At 68.0% G+C, this 18,426-nt stretch overlaps 1 protein-coding gene across 4 annotated transcripts; it reads left to right on the forward strand.

Annotated features, from left to right (window-relative positions):
• Positions 1-2,203: 2,203 nt before the first annotated feature.
• RBFOX3 (RNA binding fox-1 homolog 3) lies at positions 2,204-18,255 on the forward strand. Of its 4 annotated transcripts, none has more exons than XM_062215416.1 (11): positions 2,204-2,425; positions 8,122-8,259; positions 9,792-9,845; positions 10,417-10,509; positions 11,656-11,716; positions 14,560-14,613; positions 14,738-14,870; positions 15,200-15,380; positions 16,101-16,159; positions 16,993-17,071; positions 18,214-18,255. In XM_062215416.1, the coding sequence occupies exons 1-11, from the start codon at positions 2,204-2,206 to the stop codon at positions 18,253-18,255; spliced, it is 1,116 nt and encodes a 371-aa protein (XP_062071400.1). The 4 variants fall into 4 exon arrangements, with proteins under 4 accessions (XP_062071400.1, XP_062071402.1, XP_062071401.1 ...); XM_062215418.1 differs by having other exon boundaries at positions 15,341-15,380; XM_062215417.1 differs by having other exon boundaries at positions 8,125-8,259.
• Positions 18,256-18,426: the final 171 nt, after the last annotated feature.

The following is an 18,426-nucleotide window of genomic DNA, read 5'->3' on the forward strand; positions in this document are numbered from 1 at the left end:
GGCACCCAAGAAGTGGTTGCTGGGTGAACAGGCAGTGGCCGGGCCAGGGCCCAGTGGAGAGTTCTTGGGAGGGAGCACCTGCCCGGCCGGTGGGGGAGGACGGACAAGGCCACGAGGCCTGAACCCCGCCGGGGGCAGCTGCGGGGCACAAGCTGCTCTTCCTCGGCAGGGAAAGGTGAGGGCTGGGGCTGAGCTCAGGCAGCCAGGCCAAGGGGCGGCGCGGCCGGTGCCCGGGGCGGGGAGGACAACTGGGCTGAGGCTGGAGGCGGGGCGCCTGCAGCAGCAGACCCCCACCAGCCTTGTGCCTGCCCGCTGAGAGCCACAGCCCGGGAGCAGCCGGGGTCAGTGTCCGGGGGTGCTCTGCCCGGCCCCGGGGTGGGGCAGGAGGGATCTCCCAGAGAGAGACTGCAGGGACGGAGGCCGGAACCCCAGGGAGCGGCCACGGCGGTGCCAGCTCCATGTTTGCATCTGCACCGTTCCCCCCAGTCTTCCCTTTCTCCCACTCGGCAGTGCGAGCCCCTGGCTCGGGAGGGACCCTGTGCTGAGGGAGGCCCCGTGTCCCATCCAGGTGGACACCCGTGTCCTGGGGGACGGGTGTCCCTGTCCCAGGGTGACAGCACCATGTCCTGGGTGATGGGTGTCACTGTCCCAGAGTGATGGGTGTCACTGTCCCAGGGTGACAGCACCGTGTCCTGGGTGACGGGTGTCACTGTCCCAGGGTGACAGCACCCGTGTCCTGGCTGATGGGTGTCACTGTCCCAGGGTGACAGCACCGTGTGCTGGGTGACAGGTGTCACTGTCCCAGGGTGACAGCACCGTGTCCTGGGTGACGGGTGTCACTGTCCCAGGGTGACAGCACCGTGTCCTGGCTGATGGGTGTCACTGTCCCAGAGTGATGGGTGTCACTGTCCCAGGGTGACAGCACCGTGTCCTGGGTGACGGGTGTCACTGTCCCAGGGTGACAGCACCCGTGTCCTGGCTGATGGGTGTCACTGTCCCAGGGTGACAGCACCGTGTCCTGGGGGACGGGTGTCACTGTCCCAGGGTGACAGCACCGTGTCCTGGGGGACGGGTGTCACTGTCCCGGGGTGACAGCACCGTGTCCTGGGGGACGGGTGTCACTGTCCCAGGGTGACAGCACCGTGTCCTGGCTGATGGGTGTCACTGTCCCAGGGTGACAGCACCGTGTCCTGGCTGATGGGTGTCACTGTCCCAGAGTGATGGGTGTCACTGTCCCAGGGTGACAGCACCGTGTCCTGGGTGACGGGTGTCACTGTCCCAGGGTGACAGCACCCGTGTCCTGGCTGATGGGTGTCACTGTCCCAGGGTGACAGCACCGTGTCCTGGGTGACGGGTGTCACTGTCCCGGGGTGACAGCACCGTGTCCTGGCTGATGGGTGTCACTGTCCCAGAGTGATGGGTGTCACTGTCCCAGGGTGACAGCACCGTGTCCTGGGTGATGGGTGTCACTGTCCCAGGGTGACAGCACCCGTGTCCTGGCTGATGGGTGTCACTGTCCCAGGGTGACAGCACCGTGTCCTGGGTGACGGGTGTCACTGTCCCAGGGTGACAGCACCCATGTCCTGGGTGATGGGTGTCACTGTCCCAGGGTGACAGCACCCGTGTCCTGGCTGATGGGTGTCACTGTCCTGGGGTGACAGCACCTGTGTCCTGGCTGATGGGTGTCACTGTCCCGGGGTGACAGCACCCGTGTCCTGGCTGATGGGTGTCACTGTCCTGGGGTGACAGCACCGTGTCCTGGCTGATGGGTGTCACTGTCCCAGGGTGACAGCACCCATGTCCTGGGTGATGGGTGTCACTGTCCCAAGGTGATGGTCTCCGGGCATTGCCTTCAGGGACGCTGGGGAGGAGGTGCTGCAGGGGTCTGGGCACCACGTGGGCCCGTGGTTGTCTCACAGTGAAATGGATGCATTTTCAGCAAGTCTGCTCTCAGCTCTGCCGACTACGAGCGCTGGGCATCCCTCTCCCGCCCGGGGCTCAGCCGGCGTCCACGCTGGCGGACCTCGAGCTCAGGGCCTGGACAGTGCTGCTGAGAGACTGCTCGCCGCCGTGGAAGCTTCTGGAGAACCGCGCTGGCCTGCGCGTTGCTGTTCCCCGCGGCTCCGGGATGGCACAGGCGCTAACGCGGCCTCACTCTCTGCCTCCACAGGGGAATCAGGACGCCACGGCTCCGCCTGAAGCGATGGCCCAGCCCTACCCCCCGGCCCAGTACCCCCCTCCGCCCCAGAACGGCATCCCCACCGAGTACGCCCCGCCCCCGCCGCACCCCACGCCGGACTACTCAGGCCAGACCCCGGCCCCCCCCGAGCACGGCATGACCCTGTACACACCAGCACAGACGCACCCCGAGCAGCCGGGCGCCGAGGCCAACACACAGCCCATCGCCGGGACCCAGACAGTGCCGGTAAGGGGCCAGAGGGCACGAGGCGAGCCAGGCGGGTGGAGGGGCTGGGGGGGCCTCCTGCCCCGAGGTCCTCGCCCCCAGCAGGCATGCTCCCATTCCTGGCTTCCGGCTCTCATCCCACACCAAGGCTCCGAGCAGGTGCCCAGGAGGGCCGGCCCGGCCCGGCGCAGAGGGCTGGGGCACAACCCCTGGCCACATCCAACTGCTTTGGCTTCTGCAGGGCCCAAGGCGTGGGCTGGCCTGGGGTCCTGGGAGGCAGCTGTCTCCCATTGCGGGCCCCCAGGATGGGGGCCAGCTGTGGGGGGTGCAGGCCCGCCTACGTTTCTAATCACTTGTAATCTACCTGCTGGCCGCCCTCCAATCAGATAGCTGCAATTATGTGGTTGCGATGCAGCTGCGAGGCAAAAGTGCTGAACCCTGCGCTTCTCAGATTCCCTGACAGCACGGGAGTGGGGCGGGGCGGAGTGGGTGGGCCTGGGTGGGCTCCCGGGGCGGGCAGCCCCCTCCCAGAGCCGTGGCTGCCACACAGGCCCTGTCTCCACCCGCGCCTGTCCCCACCTTCTCGGCTGCACTCCCCCGGGGCCCCCTCCCCAGCTCTGGGCTCTGGGTTCACGCAGCCGTGCCTGCTGGCTCTGTCCCAGCAGCTGGCTGGCGGGCGCCGGGCAGGAGGCCAGCACTCTGCACTGTCCAGGAGCGGCACCGCCCTGGCAGCCTCCCGAGGGGCCCCCAGCCCCGAGTCCAGCCTGGCTCCCAAGATGCCCCCTCCCCACACAGGAGAGGCTCCCTGCACATCGCCCAAGCCCCCTGAGGAGCGTCCACCTGACTGCTGGCCCCCCGGCTGGCCTCGGTCCCCATCACCCACCCGCCCAGTGTTTTTCCTCCCTGCTTGGGGGCCGCCCAGCCTGAGTCTGCTCTGAGGCCAGCAGACTTGTCCCCAGCATCCTGCTACAGGATGTCCCCCAGGGTCCCCCAGCTGCAGGCCACAGGTGGAACAGACTGGGCCCACGGGGTAGGCCTGAAAGCTGTGGTCCTGCCTCACCAAACCCACCCCAGGTGGCTGTGGCGGCCAGGGCGAGTCTGCTCGCGTCCCGGACACCCCCTTGGGAGCAGCTGAGGGGTCTCTGCTGGGCACCACGAGGGATCCCCTGGAAGGAAGCAGGTGACAGAGGTCAGGGTCACAGCACACGGTGGGGACCACAGCTGCTGTGTGAGGAACAGGAGCCCGAGGCCGTGACCCCCGGGGGCCGTCGGTCGGGGCGCAGGCTTGCTGATAACCCAGGCGCCGGAGGGAGGTGCAGTGGCCTCTGGTTCCCCGCAGAGGCAGGAGAGCTGGCGGGGCAGCCAGGCTGCTGCTGGGGCCGCAGGGCCTGGGCGGGGCCTCTCGAGGGGGTGCCTGGGCCGCAGAGCCTGCAGGTGGCCTGGCTGCCCCTGTCTGGGCTGGGCCTGCTCAGCTGCCCCGGGGCAGCCCCTCCCTCTGCAGACCTAGGGGATTAACCCAGGGCCAGGCGCAGGGCTGCAGGTGGAAGGTTCTGGACCAACCGCAGCAGGAGACACCCAGAGCTGCCCCACGGTGACCCACGCGGCTGAGTTGGGACCTTGAGCACTTGGTGCTGGCAGACCAGGAGGGGCTGCCCTGCACCCCGGCCCCTGGGGCGGGGGCTGGGAGGGTCTCACGCCCTGTCCTGTGTGAGGCTCCAGGAGCCACCGCCCTCCCAGGGCCACTGTGGGCGCTCGGGGCTGAAGGCTGAACGCCTGCGTGCTGGGCCGGGTGTCCCTGTGTCCCGCCCGCCCTTGGGGACATCAGCAGAGCTGTTTGAGTCACACAGGCTCCTCTCGGCCCTTCCCCGAGCAGCCAGGCATTAGAATCGAGGGGTGCAGCGGGGCAGGCAGGGTGGGCTCCCAGCTTCGGTCCGGACCTGCCCCCTCCTACCTGGGTCAGGGCTCCCCTGGAGCTCAGGGACACACCTGCCAAGTCCCCTGGTCCTGTCTTCCCCAGGGACCCCAGGTGCCTGCTGTTGGCACCAGGTCAGAGTGGGCGGCTGCCCAGGCAGCAGGAGGCGTGGCTCTGCATGGCCAGCAGGGAGGGGGCACTGTCCGGGGCTGCTCCAGCCCCCCCATCACCCACGCAACAGGCAGCCATGGCCGAGCCCACCTGTGGCAGGCTGGAGCCACTGACACTGGGGGCAGCCTATGCCTTGGACCCCAAGTTAGTGGTGTGACTGCGAGGGAGGGGCGGCCCCCACAGCCCAAGCACACACCTCCCCCCACCACAGCCCCCTCCCACGCAAAGACATCCCCTGGGAAGGGCTTTCCTGGATTCCTGGATCTCTCTCTTTCCTCTCAGGAGGGAATTGTGGGAAAATCTTGTTCCAGCCAGTTCAAGGCCCCTCCTGACACCCACACCACTCAGGCAGGACCCCCAAAGCCCCCGCAGTAGCAGAGGGCGACTCGGAGGTGCTGGGGACCCTGTCTGTTGACCAGGCTGTGGCCAGAAGGCACCATGGCCACTGTTCCCGAGGTCTCCCGCCCTCCTGGGTGGGTTCCCCTCTCACTGTCCGGACAGGGGGAACCGTCCCCTGGCTCCCATCCTGCAATGCCAACGAGAGGCCCCGGGGCCGCAGCACCGCGCCTGGATTGTCCTCTGGCCTCTGAGCAGCGTCGTCTGCAAAGGGCAGCACGGGGCGCAGACAGAGTCGGCGCGCTCCCGGCAAAGACTGGCATGCGGATAGAAAATACCGGGGCGGTGCGCCGAGGGCCGCGTCGGAGCTGCGCCAGGTGGATGGAGATGGCAGTGAGCGATAGGCCAGGCTTTTCCGGAGTGGGGCACACACGTGCACCCCTTCGAGGCCACACGGGCGCCTCTACCTTTCGAGCGGACCCCACGTGGGCGCCCCTGCTGGGGCTCTGCCTCCTCTGACTTCGCTACAGACTTGGATCCGAGCACGCGCCCCCTGGAGATCGCGGCACGACTCCGCCGATGCCCTCCCCGGCCCTGCACCTGGAGCTCCCGCCTGGGTCCAGCCTTCCTGGCTCACGGGGCTGAAGGAGCCACGGTGTCCTGAGTTGGAGCACGCAGGGGAGAGGCAGAAGAGAGGAGGCACTGGCCACAGGCACACCTGTGCCATCGGAGACAGGAGAGCGCCCGGCTGCAGAGTCCAAGCCGGACACAGCACTGACCAGGAGGGGCTGCCCTGCACCCCCGGCTCCTGCAGACGCTTCCAGTGGACGGCGAAGGCGATGGTGCAAAACCACCCCCCCCCCCCGAGGCCGCCTTCGTGCACCGCACCTGTCGGGTGCCCGGAGCTGATGTCTGGGTGGCCCTGGGCGCACCAGGTGAGGGGAGATGGGGCTGCAAAAGAGGCACCAAGAACCCCTCCAGCTTGTGCTCTGTCGGCAGAACTTGGCTCCGTCCCAGTCTGACGCCCCTGCCGGGGCTGCCGGGGCCGACTCAGAATCCGTCTCTGGCCTGAGCTTGGAGAAGCCCAGCTGAAGGGTGGGAGGTGGGAGACCACCGGGCAGCACCCAGACCCTGCCGCTGCCCCCTGGTGCTCTCAATGGCAGGACCAGGACACAGACAGGGGAGGGACAGAGGAGACCAGCACCAGGCCGGAGTGGTCCCTGTGTTTTCCTTCCCTGGCGTTTGAGACCAGGAAGCCAAGATCGCCTTACAGAGGGCAGGGGTGGGGGAGGCGGCCTGTGGCTGCGGCGAGCAGCTCGAGCCCGGCTCTGCTGTCCTGCTCCGGGTTTCTCTGCACCGCGCGCGATTTCAGTCTGCGTATCTGTGTCTGCCCGCCGTGGAGCTGCTGTGCCCTGGGCCCCCGGCCGCTCTTCCCACCCGCACCTCATCTCCCTGTCCCTCCTGCCTCGCTCCCTGCTGCCCCCCTGGAGGGCCTTTGGGGTGGGAGGTGGGGTCCCTGGGGTGAGGAGCACTCCAGTCCGGGCTGAACGCTGCCCTCTGGTGGTCGGAAGCCAGCATCGCATGCTCCATCAAGCTGGACTCTGGTCTGGGACGGCTCAATGAGCGGTTAAGGTGCCGGTGCATGGAAGACAGAGGGTGGGGTGAGGTCATGGGGACACTGTGCCCACCCAGCCACTGCACGGATGCCACCGAGGATCAGGGAGTTCCCTGTCGTGGCCACAGGTGGGGCTCAGACCCATACAACAGCCAGCCGATGCTCGGGTGGGTCCGTGCCTGGCCCAGGGCACAGCCAGGCCCCCTGCAGTCCAGCACGGGCTTGCTCTCTGCTACAAGGACCGGGACCAGGAGGACGGCGGCACACCCGGAAAGCCGGGCCGCTGGGCTTCTGCAGACTCCCAAGCTGGGACCAGAGGGCCCCGTGTGACCCTGGAGAGCCAGAGTTGGCACCCACCTGCCAGCCACGAGTGCAACGCAGCCTCCGAGAGCCCTGGCGGCTGCTCCCCACTTGGGGGGCCCGGGTCCACCCCCAGCCCCACACCTTGGGCACACACGGGGCTCGGAGAACATGCGCTTGTCAGAATCGGGCCGCACACACTCGGGATGCTGACTTGCTGAGACGGGCCACGTGGTGGGGCAGCACGCACGAAGACCACCATCTCCCACCCTGGAAAAGCAGAGCTCCGTGGGAAGGACGTTTGGACGAGACGGGCCCACAGCCTCTGGACGCTGCTGCCGCTCATCTCCTGGGTCCTCCACAGCCCCGGAGCCTGGGAGCCGCACGATCCCGGGAAGCACGTCAGGTGACCGCCGGGGCCGAGAGAGGGACAGCCGCTGCTGCGAGGCCAGAGAGGCCCCTGAGCCGGAGAGAGGCCCCAGCGAGGCTGCACCCTGCTGGCCACAGCACAAGGCTATCCACGCCGTCCTGACTCCAGAGACGTGTCAGCCCCGTCATCCCTCTGTGGCTGCTGGTGGCGGACACGTGGGCGTGGCTTCAGCAAAGTGGATCCTTTCTGGAACCTAAAGACCTGCTGTCCTCATGGGGGCTGAGCTCAGTGAGAACCCCTGGGAGCAAGCTCGTGGGCGGGGCTGGGGCCGCGGCGGCCCACCCGCTGGCTGGCGCTGGGAACCCACAGGGACTCGGGCCCAGGTGTCCAAGTAGTGGTGAGCTGCTGGCCACCTGGGTCGGCCGTCCGTTCCCCTGCCAGCCAGCACGGAGGGAAGCAGGTGTGAGGCCAGCCTCAAGGTGGGCCCGTGGCTCGTCCACCGGCGAGGCCCATGCAGGGGGGCCCTCTCACAGGCCATGGCTGCTGCCTGGGGCCTCTCCCAGGGACCTGCGTGTGGGCAGCTTGGCTTCCGGGCCCCTTTGCAGGCCAGTGTCGGAGTCCAAGCCAGGCCCGAGTCTGGAAGATTCCTCTTGAGAGAGGCTCTGGAGAGCACCTTGGGAGCTGACCCTCAGGCCGTGTGTGCCGGGGCTGGGCGGCCACCGAGGTCGACCCCGGTGGACGGGCCCAAGCTGAGCCAAGAAGGCTCTGCACTGGGATGGCAGAGCCAGGCTGGGGGGGGTGGGGGGCCGTAGGCACGTCTCCGGCCAAGGTTGGAGGTGGGACCGCAGAGGTCAAGGTGCCATCTCAGAGCTGTCGGCCCAGACTCCCCCGGGGGCCGGGGGCCGAGCCCCAGGCCCAGGAGAGAGCGAGGCAGGCAGGGCCTGGTCTTGGGGCCATGCGCTCTCCGTGGCTCCGGGGCAGGCGCCCCCGCACAGCCCCGTCCTCTCCCGCAGCAGACAGACGAGGCGGCACAGACCGACAGCCAGCCACCGCGCCCCTCCGACCCCACAGAGAAGCAGCAGCCCAAGCGGCTGCACGTCTCCAACATCCCCTTCCGCTTCAGGGACCCTGACCTGCGGCAGATGTTCGGGGTGAGTGCCCGCGGGCCCCGCCCATCCCACCCCCATCCCTGGGTGCCTGTGCCGGCTCCCCCAGGCTCCCTGCTCCACTGCACTGGGGACCTCCAGTGCCCGGGGGTCCCTTCCCTCCTGGGTGCCGCCCTGCTGTCCCCCGTGGGACACTGGGAGGAGGGCGGGCTCCCCAGGGTCCCTGGTGGCTGATCGCTCTCCCCTCCCCCAGCCCGTCCTGCCCTTGGGCCACCTGCCTGGCCTGTGTCTTGGTGGTTCCCAGGGCCAACTTGAAAACACACAGCTGAGGGGTCGGTCGCCGGCTCAGGGCCGCTCCCTTCCTAGCCTCCCCGCCCTGCTGGGCTTCAGCCAGCGGCGGTGTTGCTGTGGGAACAGGCAGTTCTCACCTGGGGTTACCTGACCATCACTGGATGGGAGCAGCAGGCAGGTGCTCTGCCCACAGGTGCCGGGCCGGCCTCCAGGGCACCCAAGCCTGCCCGGACCACGGAGCCCCATGCCGCCTGGGCCGTGGTCCTTCCCCCCACCCCTGCAGTGGCCGCCATGCCCACCTCAGCCCGTCCCCAATTCCCAGGCCCCCACCACAGCTGGGATTTGCAGTGCCTATGGAGCAGCCCTGGGGTGGACACGTCCCAGCAGGTGCCCCCAATGTGAGCCCACAGCGTGCCCCCAGCTTGGAGCCTGCACTCCCGGCGGGACTGGCGGGGGTTAGAATCCTCGGCTGGCGAGGACTGTGGCCCTCCACTGCCAGGCCTGGGCACTGCCTCACCTCTCGGGCCCAGGGCCCACATGAGGGCGCCGTCACCGGCCGCGGCCCTCGGGGCGGGCTCCTTCACCATCCTCGGTGCCTGGCGGAGCTGGGGTTTGCTCCCCTCGAGCCCCCTTGCCCCTCTGCCCCCGGGGACGTCGCTCGGTGAACCGCAGCCCCCAGCCGAGGCCTGCGCCAGAAAACAGGCACCTGGGGCCCTCGTGGACCCGGTTCACAGGTGCATAGCCACACGTGCCAGGGGAGAGCGCCATCCGTGGAGGCGCCAGGCCCGGGGTGGGGCAGGAAGCGGTGGCCAGAGTGGCCAGTGTGTCCTGAGCAGGAGGAGCCCGAGTTCCTAGCTGCCCCCAGCCCACACCCGCCCAGCACAGGAGGCAGGCAGGGCAGAGTCCTGGGATCTTGGGCATAAAAGACTCGCCCCTCCCCCGCCTCCCCCCCAGCTGTGCCAGCCTGCCTCTCTCTCTGTGGCACTTTGCCCCTTGCAGGCCCGCGCCGCGTACCAGAAGAGGGCCTTCTGGTAGACCTTCACCCTTTAGTGAGAATCAGGGCGGCTGTGATGCCCTGGGCGGCCTGTCCGAGGGGCCCCAGCCACGCTGTGCCCAGCCTGACCCCAGCCGCTGCGGCCGAGGAGCTGCCCAAGGGCGAGGATGGGGCCTCTGTGAGAAGGCGGGGAGGGTGTCCCCGGCCTGGGGACGGCTCCGCGCTGGGCACCACCACTGTCTGACCCCCCATCCCGTCCCCCCGCCCCTCCCCTCTCTCTCTGTCTCTGCAGCAATTCGGAAAGATATTAGACGTGGAGATCATTTTTAACGAGCGGGGCTCCAAGGTGGGTGCCGCACAGAGGCCGCCACCGTTACAGCGCCGGCCGTAGGTCCCGCCAGGCTAACGTGGCACATGTGCGTTTCCTTCCTGGACAGCTGCGCGCCCAAGGACCCTGAGCGACACGGGTGCTTGTATTCCCCACTCTCCACCCCGCCCCAGCCGCCAGGGCCCTCTCTCCGGAGCCCCCAGCCCCCACCCACCTGCCCGGGAGAGGGCCTGGAGGCTTGGGGGAGGGGGCAGGCTGGGGAGGGTTCCCTGCAGACACAGCACTGGGCTCCTGGGGCAAAGGTGGGTGGGGCTGCCCTCCCCGGACAAGTGAGAAAGCCCAGCCTTGGCCCCCCACCCCAAGGTGGCCCCTGGCCAGGGTACCACCCCTCCGTAGAGCGGTGCCGGGCGGGGGGCCGGGCCCCGTACCCCATCCATCCGCTGGCGGCACCAGGACAGACCTCGGCTGCCCGCGGGCTCCTCTGACTCACCTGCCTCGCGCCCCCTCTCCCCTCCTCCCCGCCCCCTCTCTGTCTCTCCTTTTCTCATCCTGTGTCTCTCTCTCCATGTCTGTCCCTCTCTGCTCACAGGGCTTTGGGTTTGTAACTTTTGAAACTAGCTCAGATGCTGACCGAGCCCGGGAGAAGCTGCACGGGACAATCGTAGAGGGACGGAAAATTGAGGTGCTCAGATAAGTGTGCAGTGGCGGCGTGACGCCCCCGGGCCCTGCCGCCGCCTGCCCCGCACAGAGCCCCGCCAGGCTCCGCTGCGGCAGGAGCCCCCACCTCAGGGGCGCTCGGCTGGCCCCGCCCCCACCTCTGCCCTTGGCTTGGCAGCTTCAGAGTCAAGGCCTCGTCAGCCCCCCAGCTGGGAGGGGCTGGCTCCACGGAGAGCCATCCACTCGCTGTCCCCGCCCCCGTCTCACCCTGCCCCCTCCCCACCCCGCCTCATGCCCACACCAGCCCAAGCCAGGCAGACTGAGTGGCCCGAGGGCAGCAGGGAGAGGGGTAAAGCCCCCCTCCACCAGACGCTGTCCCCTCTGCCTCTCCGCCTGCTCCCTTTGTCCAGAGCCGGGCTCTGGCTCCAGGCAGGGCAGCCAGGGGACCAGTAGCTAAGGCAGAGCCCGCGTGCACAGTGGGAGGCCCAGCAGGCACTGGGCTCCAGAGCCCAGCGGGCTTCCGAGGCCCCAGCCCAGGCCCTGTGCGCGGGCTCAGGGGACTTGGCGGGCTGGCACAACAGCCAAGGGCGCCTCCTCGGGCCCCACCTGCCCTGCTGCCTGTGTCCTCCACCCCAGCCGACTCCCCCCTCCTCTACACCCCAAGCTGGGCCCCTGGGCGGCCCCACCAGCTCTCACATGTCTGGAAAGGGGGCCCTGGCACCTTGGTGTCGCCTGCCCAGAGCCCCACACCAGCCCCACTAGTGTAGGAGGTGTGGCCTTGGAAGGATGAGGGCGCTGAGCGGGAGGAAACGTGCCTGCTGGCTGTGGGGGCACTGTACCGGGTCCACCGCAAGCCCCCCCAGCAGCCTTGGGTTCTGAGCCGGGCTGGGCAGGGGCTGTGGGCACAGCTGGGTGGAGAGCGCCGCCAGCCGGCCCGGGCGAGGCTGCACACCAGCCAGTGCTGGGGGCAGAGGGCTCCGAGGGTCGCTGGGGGAGGGCAGCTTGGTGGAGAGCAGAGGCCAGGGCGCGGGCCAAGCTCTGCAGCCGTCTGGGCCCCAGGGGCCTCCCTGCCAGCCCCGCCCTGCACGGAGCCCATGGCTGGGAGGGGGGAGCAGGGGTGCCACTGAGCGGCTCACGTGCCCTCACCCCCCCTGTCGCCCTCTCTGGACAGGTCAACAACGCCACGGCCCGAGTTATGACCAACAAGAAGACCGGAAACCCCTACACCAACGGTAAGGGCCCGGGGAGCCGAGGTGGCTGTGGGCCGGCTCCCCTGGAGGCTTAGCCCCCTGCCTCAGAAGAGGCCGGCTGGGGACCCCCGCCCCCTCCCACATGCGGCCGTGCTGCTCACCTCAGAGCGCCGGGCTTTCCCAAGGCCACCGCCCTGGGGGCTGCCTCACTCCCCCGGGGCCTCCCACGGGAAGGACCAGGGTCGGACATACCGAGCCACCTCCCAGTGGGCACACGCTGGGGGCCTGGGGCTCCCTGGACAAGCTCCTAGACGCCTCTGAGCTGCAGGTTTGACAGATGACGTGTCTCGTGTCGCCGAGCCAGGGCCCGAGCACTGGGTGTGACACCAATGACAGGAATCGTGTGTGTTGGGCCCAGGAAACATCGTGCATGCTTTGTGGTGCCAGGGTGGCCCCGCCGTGCGTCACGTGACCATCTTCCTGGAAGAGGGAGCTAGCTGCGATGCCCACTGCTGGCCGTGTGGCCAGAGCTCCTGCTGCCCATGTGTGGGACCCACCTCTCTGCAGGCACGAGGGACAGAGCAGGGCCCCGTGTGACGAGTGCTCGTGGACTCGGGTGGCCGGCCAGTGTGAGGGCCAGGGGGAGGCCGAGCTGTGAGCAGATCCGTGGCACAACGTGGTCTCACCCCAGGGCAGGGCCCACGCCTGGGCCCTCTGCTGAGTGTCTTATCCCGTGCCCCACCATTCCTTTCTGTTTCTTGTTTTTAAATATTTATTTCAGAAGCAGAATTACAGAGAGAGGGAGAGTCAGAGGGATCCACCTTCCACCCGCTGGCTCACTCCCCAAATGGCCGCAACGGCCAGAGCTGGGCCGATCCAAAGCCAGGAGGTTTTTCTGGGTCTCCCACGTGGGTGCAGGGGCCCAAGCACATGGGCCATCTTCCACTGCTCTCCCAGGCCATCAGCAGGGAGCTGGATGGGAAGTGGAGCAGCTGGGATTTGAACCAGTGCCCCTGTGGAATGCCAGCCCCGTGGTGGAGGCTTAACCTGTTACACCACAGCTCCAGCCCCTGGTTTTCTTTTTCCCATAAGATTTAATTTATTTGAAAGGCAGAGACAGAGGGAGAGGACTTCCATCTGCGGTTCACGCTCCAAATAGCCGTAACAGCTGGGGCTGGGCCAGGTCAGAGCCAGGAGCCAGGAGCTTCATCTAATCTCCCAGTTGGGTCATCTGCTGCTGCTCTCCCAGGTACATTGCAGGGAGCTGGATGGGAAGTGGAGCAGCCGGGGCTCGAACCTGTCCCCACCTGGTATGCATCTCAGGCTGCGTCTTCACCGGCTGTGCCACAGCGCCGGCCCCAATGTCCCACCCTTCCTAAGAGCTTAAGGGTGCCCCGGCTTTGCCAGTGCCCCGGCTTTGCCAGTGCCCCCAGTGCACTCTGGGAGTGAGTCTTCTGTGAGCTGGTGCGTGGCGAGGAAAGAGAAAACAGTGGGCGTCTTCACGGCTAAGTGTGACCATCAGGGGCCACGGCGCTGCCGGAACCTCGGCCCACTCCTCACTGAGCCGCACGCTGCACCGCGCGGGGCTTGAGGAGTGGGGGACACGGGCAGGGTCCAGGCTGGAGGCCGCTTCTGCCCGGCTCTGCAGGGAGAGCAGGTTTGACATGAGCGCCCCCTGCTGGCCTGGACTGGAATAACTCGGAAGCGCCATGGCAGTGGACGCTCAGAGACATCAGCCAGGCGCTAACTCTTCACAGTGGAAACAGAGGGGCCCTGGGAGGGGTCTCAGGCTGCCTCTGGCTTCAGGGATCCAAGCCATGAAACAGGGTCCACAGGCAAAGGTAGGGTCACCGTGAAAGTCAGGGTTGACAGGGGATCGTGTCCCGGGGCCTCAAAAGTGAGCCTGCAGGACCCTGCGTCATGGCTCAGCCAACCTTCCAGTTCTGGAAGATTCTGGAGTCCTGGCAACGATGTTCCCACCCAGAGCTGCGCGATGGTGGGGACTGGGGATGGAAGCTGGCACGTGATGTCGTGAGGGTCAGCCCTGGGAGGGACGCCCCGTCCCGGGCGCCTCCCCTCGGCCGGCCTCACACTGGGCTTGTTAGAATCAGGGTCAGGGAGTCCGTGTGGAGTCTGCTGCTCATGCCCTGGCCTGGGTCTGGGCACCCTTTCCAGGCTCGGCTCCCCCTGCCCCTTCACACCCAGAGCAGAGGCCGGTGCTAGAGCTGGCATGCTGCCCAGCTAAGACCCGGGTACGCAGGGGCTGGGCCAGGGCCCTGCCCACCCTGTCCAAGAGCAGATGCCCCGCACGAGGCCTCCCAGCGGCGGGGAGGGCTGGGTCTGGCCCTGCCATGCAGCTGCCGGGCCGCTGCTCCTTCCGTGAGATGGTGAGGGTGTGGGCCCGCCTCCCAGGTGGCGTGAGGACCCCACGGTGCCGGGGGCCCTGTGAAGTCCTCATCGTCCCCTGCCCTCTCCGGCGGCCTCTGGCCAGGTGCTTTGGGGAAAGATGGGGACAGGAGGGTAGGCCAGGCAGGGAAGGGTGGCTCCAGGCCAGAGGGGAACGGTGGGGCCGCGCCCAGGCGCCAACCCCAGAAGTGCCCGAGTGTCCCTCCCCAGCTGAGGCCACAGACCGGCTTCCCCAGCTTCCCGTTCCCTTTCTAGATTCTTCTGCAGAGACTGCAAACCCGGGGCCCAAGAATAGGCTGTGTGGTGCCGCCCTTGGGAGAGAACCCACCCGCGGACCAGGGGGAGGGGTCAGGAGGGAGCCCGCCCACCCACAGGCCGTGTGCCGCAAAGGGTGCTGGGAGCTCAGAGGGTGTCTCTGGGGGTCCTGGGTGCAGGGGTGGGAGGGGGAGCCGGGGCCTGAGTGTCCATTTCTGTTCCAGGCTGGAAGCTAAACCCTGTGGTAGGCGCGGTCTACGGGCCCGAGTTCTACGCAGGTAAAGGGAGGGGGCCTGGCTGGGTCACTGTCGGGCTCAGGTGTCACGTGAGGGGCCGGGTGGGGCCCTGCCTGCTCCTGGCCTCTTCCCTCTCACGCTCTTCCCTCCCGCCCCTCTCCTGCAGTGACGGGGTTCCCCTACCCCACCACGGGCACGGCTGTTGCCTACAGGGGCGCACACCTGCGGGGCCGGGGCCGGGCCGTGTATAATGCGTTTAGGGCCGCGCCGCCTCCACCCCCCATCCCGACTTACGGAGCGTGAGTACCTGGGGGGCAGGGAGGCAGGGGGCAGGTCCCCGGGGGCGGTGGCGAGGGGAGGGCTGCTCTGACCCATGGCCAAGGCTGGCATCAGCTCCCCGTGGCGGGGACGTCGCCGAGGTCACCAGCATTGAGGGGACCGTTAGTGCCTGGTGCCTGCTCGGATGCTTCCGTGGGAGCAGTCAGCCCTTGGGCCCAGCAGGGGGCCCCTCAGCGCCCCCTCCCGTGGTGGGGGAGGGCCAAGCAGGCCTGTCCCCAGGGGCCCCTGGGGTTTGAGGGGGCAGGGAGCTGCCCGGCAGGGCGGTCACCCTATTGTTATACCAAAACAGGGCCCTGGAGCAAACACTTGTTAAAATGCCGGTCCCGTGGGCGGGGCTGGCGCCGTGCCCCCTCCCTCCTCAGCAGACGCCGGAGCCGGCCTACCCCACCTCCGCAGCGTTCCCACCACTCTCTTGTCCGTTTGCTTCCAGGGTCGTGTATCAGGACGGATTCTATGGTGCTGAGATCTATGTAAGTGCGGCCGCGGGAGGGCAGGTTTGGGGGCCGGGGACTTCCCCTCCCCTCCCACCTGACCTTGGGGCCCAGGAGGGCGAGGCCGGGAGAAGCTGCTGCTGGGTCCCCGGGCGGCCCTCACCACGCTGGTGTCCAGTACAGAGGCCCCAGGGAGACCGGGGGTGGGGGCTGGCCCCCCGTGCTCCTGGGCCTGCCTCCCTAAGGGGTCCCCTTGCATGTCTCTGCCTTCACGGGCAGCAGCTGTGGCTTCCTCTGGCTCGGAGCCCACACTGATGCTGCCCCACGTACCTGGCCTGCCCCCGGGCAGTAGCCCGTATTTACCCCCCACCCACCTGCGGCCAGGACGTCACCTGAGTTGATGCCCGCTTGGTCCCTTTGTCCTTCCTGGAGTCCAGGGTACATCTCCAGTCACCCAAGTTAGGAGCCGCTGGCCTGGGGGCACTTCAGTGGGCACCTGCTGTGTGCCAAGGCCCAGCACGCAGCCAGAGGGGGAACTGGCACCCATGTCTGAACACACAAACGGATGAATGAACAGTTAGCCGTGCCACTGGACAGTCCTCGATCAGACCAGACGCCAGGTGCCCCCGGCCAAGGGAGAGGCCGGGAGGCAGGTCCCAGCCCTTCCCAAGGGCCCGGCCCGGCAGGTTCTGTGTGCCCAGCTGTGCCCTGGCTGAGCACCGCTGAGTCGGCCCCTCTCTCTCCTCCCCCCACCCGCAGGGAGGCTATGCAGCCTACAGATACGCTCAGCCCGCAGCCGCCGCAGCCTACAGCGACAGGTAAGGCAGGCAGGACACCTCACCCCGCCATCCGGGGGACAGGGCTGCCTGTGCGCCTCGGGGTGCGGGGCCTGGACAGGAGAGCCAGTTCCAGTGGGGCTCAGGGACCCCCGAGCCAGCAAGCCCCTGGCATCAGTCCCTCCTCCTTCCATGGAAGCCCCCAGGTCACAGGTAGCACTGCCAGTGGCTCCCACCCCAGGGAAAAGGGTGACCAGGAGCCCAGCCTCTGCCCAGCCCCCCATCCGTATCAGTGCTCCCCGAACAAAGTGTGCTCCGCCCAGCAGTGCCTGGCGCAGGCCACGTCGGGGGGCTGCTTCGCGCTGCTCGATGGAGGCCTGGCCCAGCCTGGGCCAGGGCAGGCCCTCGGGTCCCCAGGGACAGCGGCTGCTGTGGTCAGAGCCCACACTGGCACTCCTGTCCACGCCTTCCTTGCCACCTCTTGTTCCACCATCTGCTGCCCAGGGCCCCAGGCCCAGCCCTGTCTTCTGAGAAGTCAGTATGCTGGGTGAGAAGGCGGCCATCAGCACACAGCCCCTGGCCAGTAGCACCGCCCCAGACCCGTGCCCCTCCTCTCGGGAGCCCTGCCACCAGCCCTTCCCCGCTCCGTGGGGCTCCGGAGGGCCTCTGCCCCCGCTGGGCACTGAGTAGGCAGTGCTGCCCAGCTCCGGGGACGGCACGCGCTGCGTGCATCTCAGGGGGACCTCTTGGGCTACGGAAACTTGGAGTTAGGACAGACAGCAAGGAGGGCTGGACAGGGCAGGGAGCCTTGGGCTGAGGCCCCTGGAGGTGGGGGAGGCCTGCTGCTCCCCTCACCTGCCCCTTGCTGTCCCCAGTTACGGCAGAGTGTATGCAGCCGCTGACCCCTACCACCACACCCTGGGCCCCGCCACCACCTACAGCATCGGCACCATGGTAAGGAGGCCGGGGCTGCGGGACCGCCTGGCCCTTGGTGCCAGGGACGGGGAGGTGGCGCGGTGGGAGGGGCCGTAGGGTAGAGGCCAGGACCTCTGCCCGGCAGCTGGTCCTGCCGACTGGGGGACTGTGGTGGGGATCTGAGTTGTGTGTCCTGGGGGAGGCAGCTGTAACCGGATGGGCAGCCCTGGTCATCCCTTTGGGAAGCGACCTGGTAGCATCTGAGCCCGGGAGCCCGAGTCCATTCCCTGCACCTGGGCATGGAGGAGCGAGGCTCCAGGGCCCTGCTGCCGTCCCTCACCAAGCCCCACCCCAGGGCTGTGGGCTGGGGTGGCCATTGCGTGTCTGTGTGTCTGTGTGTGTGGCCAGCCGTCTACCCCGCAGCCAGCTCACTCCTACCCCACACTCCACTTCCAGCACGCATGCCCCTGTGCCTGGCCCTAAGGGGTCCAGGTCGGTGGTCAGCACAGCCTCTTGCATCAAAGATGAAAACGTCCAAGCAACCAGGAGGCCCAGAGGCCACGCCCCAGCGCCTCCCCTGCCCTGAGCACCCTCTCCTGACTTGTCTTCTTTAGCCGCCACCGGTGGCCGCCGAGTCCCCAGGGCGCCCTCCCCAGCCCCGGCCCAGCCGCAGCCCAGCCGCTGGGTGAGAAGCGCTCGTGGCTCCCTCTGCCTTTCCACTGGCAGAGCTGTGTTTCTCTCTGGCACTTGCTGCCTTCTCCCCTTTTCTGTTGGAACTGGTGGGCAAGGTGGCAGCCCCCCACCAGCCCATCTCCCGTGGGAGAGCAGGACCACCGGTGCTCGTGCCCCCAGGCGGCCCAAGACAACCTGGGAGCTGCACCCGGCTGGAGGGGCTGATCTTGAAGGGCGCAGCCGGGGTTCAAGCTCAGACCTCCCTCCACCCAAGGACAAAGGCGGCCACTGAGGGGCCAGGCCTGAGCCCCAAGAGCGGTCCAGAGACAGAGCGCGGCTGGCCAGGCACCCCTGAGCGCCCCCCAACCCCGAGACCACCGCAGCACCCGCAGCTGTCGCGACAACCCCACCTGCTCCCCACTCACCACAGGAAAGCGGGTTGAACACTCTCCTTCGGCTCCAGCCCATGGCCGGTACTGATTGGCTGTTTTTCATCTTTGATGTTGCAGGCCAGCCTCTGCAGAGGGCACAGCCGCTTCACCCCCTACTAGCAAGAGGCCCGCCCCTAGCAGCATTCACACTGCCCACCCACCCCACCCTCAGTCCCACACCAGGCACAGCTCCGCCTCGGAAACCCATAGGTGTCCCGCCCCGCCCCACCCGCCATCTCCCCCCACCTGTGGCGGTGTGTGTGTCTCTGCCCCTGCTGTTTCCGTCTGGAA

The sequence above is a fragment of the Lepus europaeus genome, chromosome 18 (assembly GCF_033115175.1).
Source record: "Lepus europaeus isolate LE1 chromosome 18, mLepTim1.pri, whole genome shotgun sequence".
Taxonomy (NCBI): Eukaryota; Metazoa; Chordata; class Mammalia; order Lagomorpha; family Leporidae; genus Lepus; species Lepus europaeus.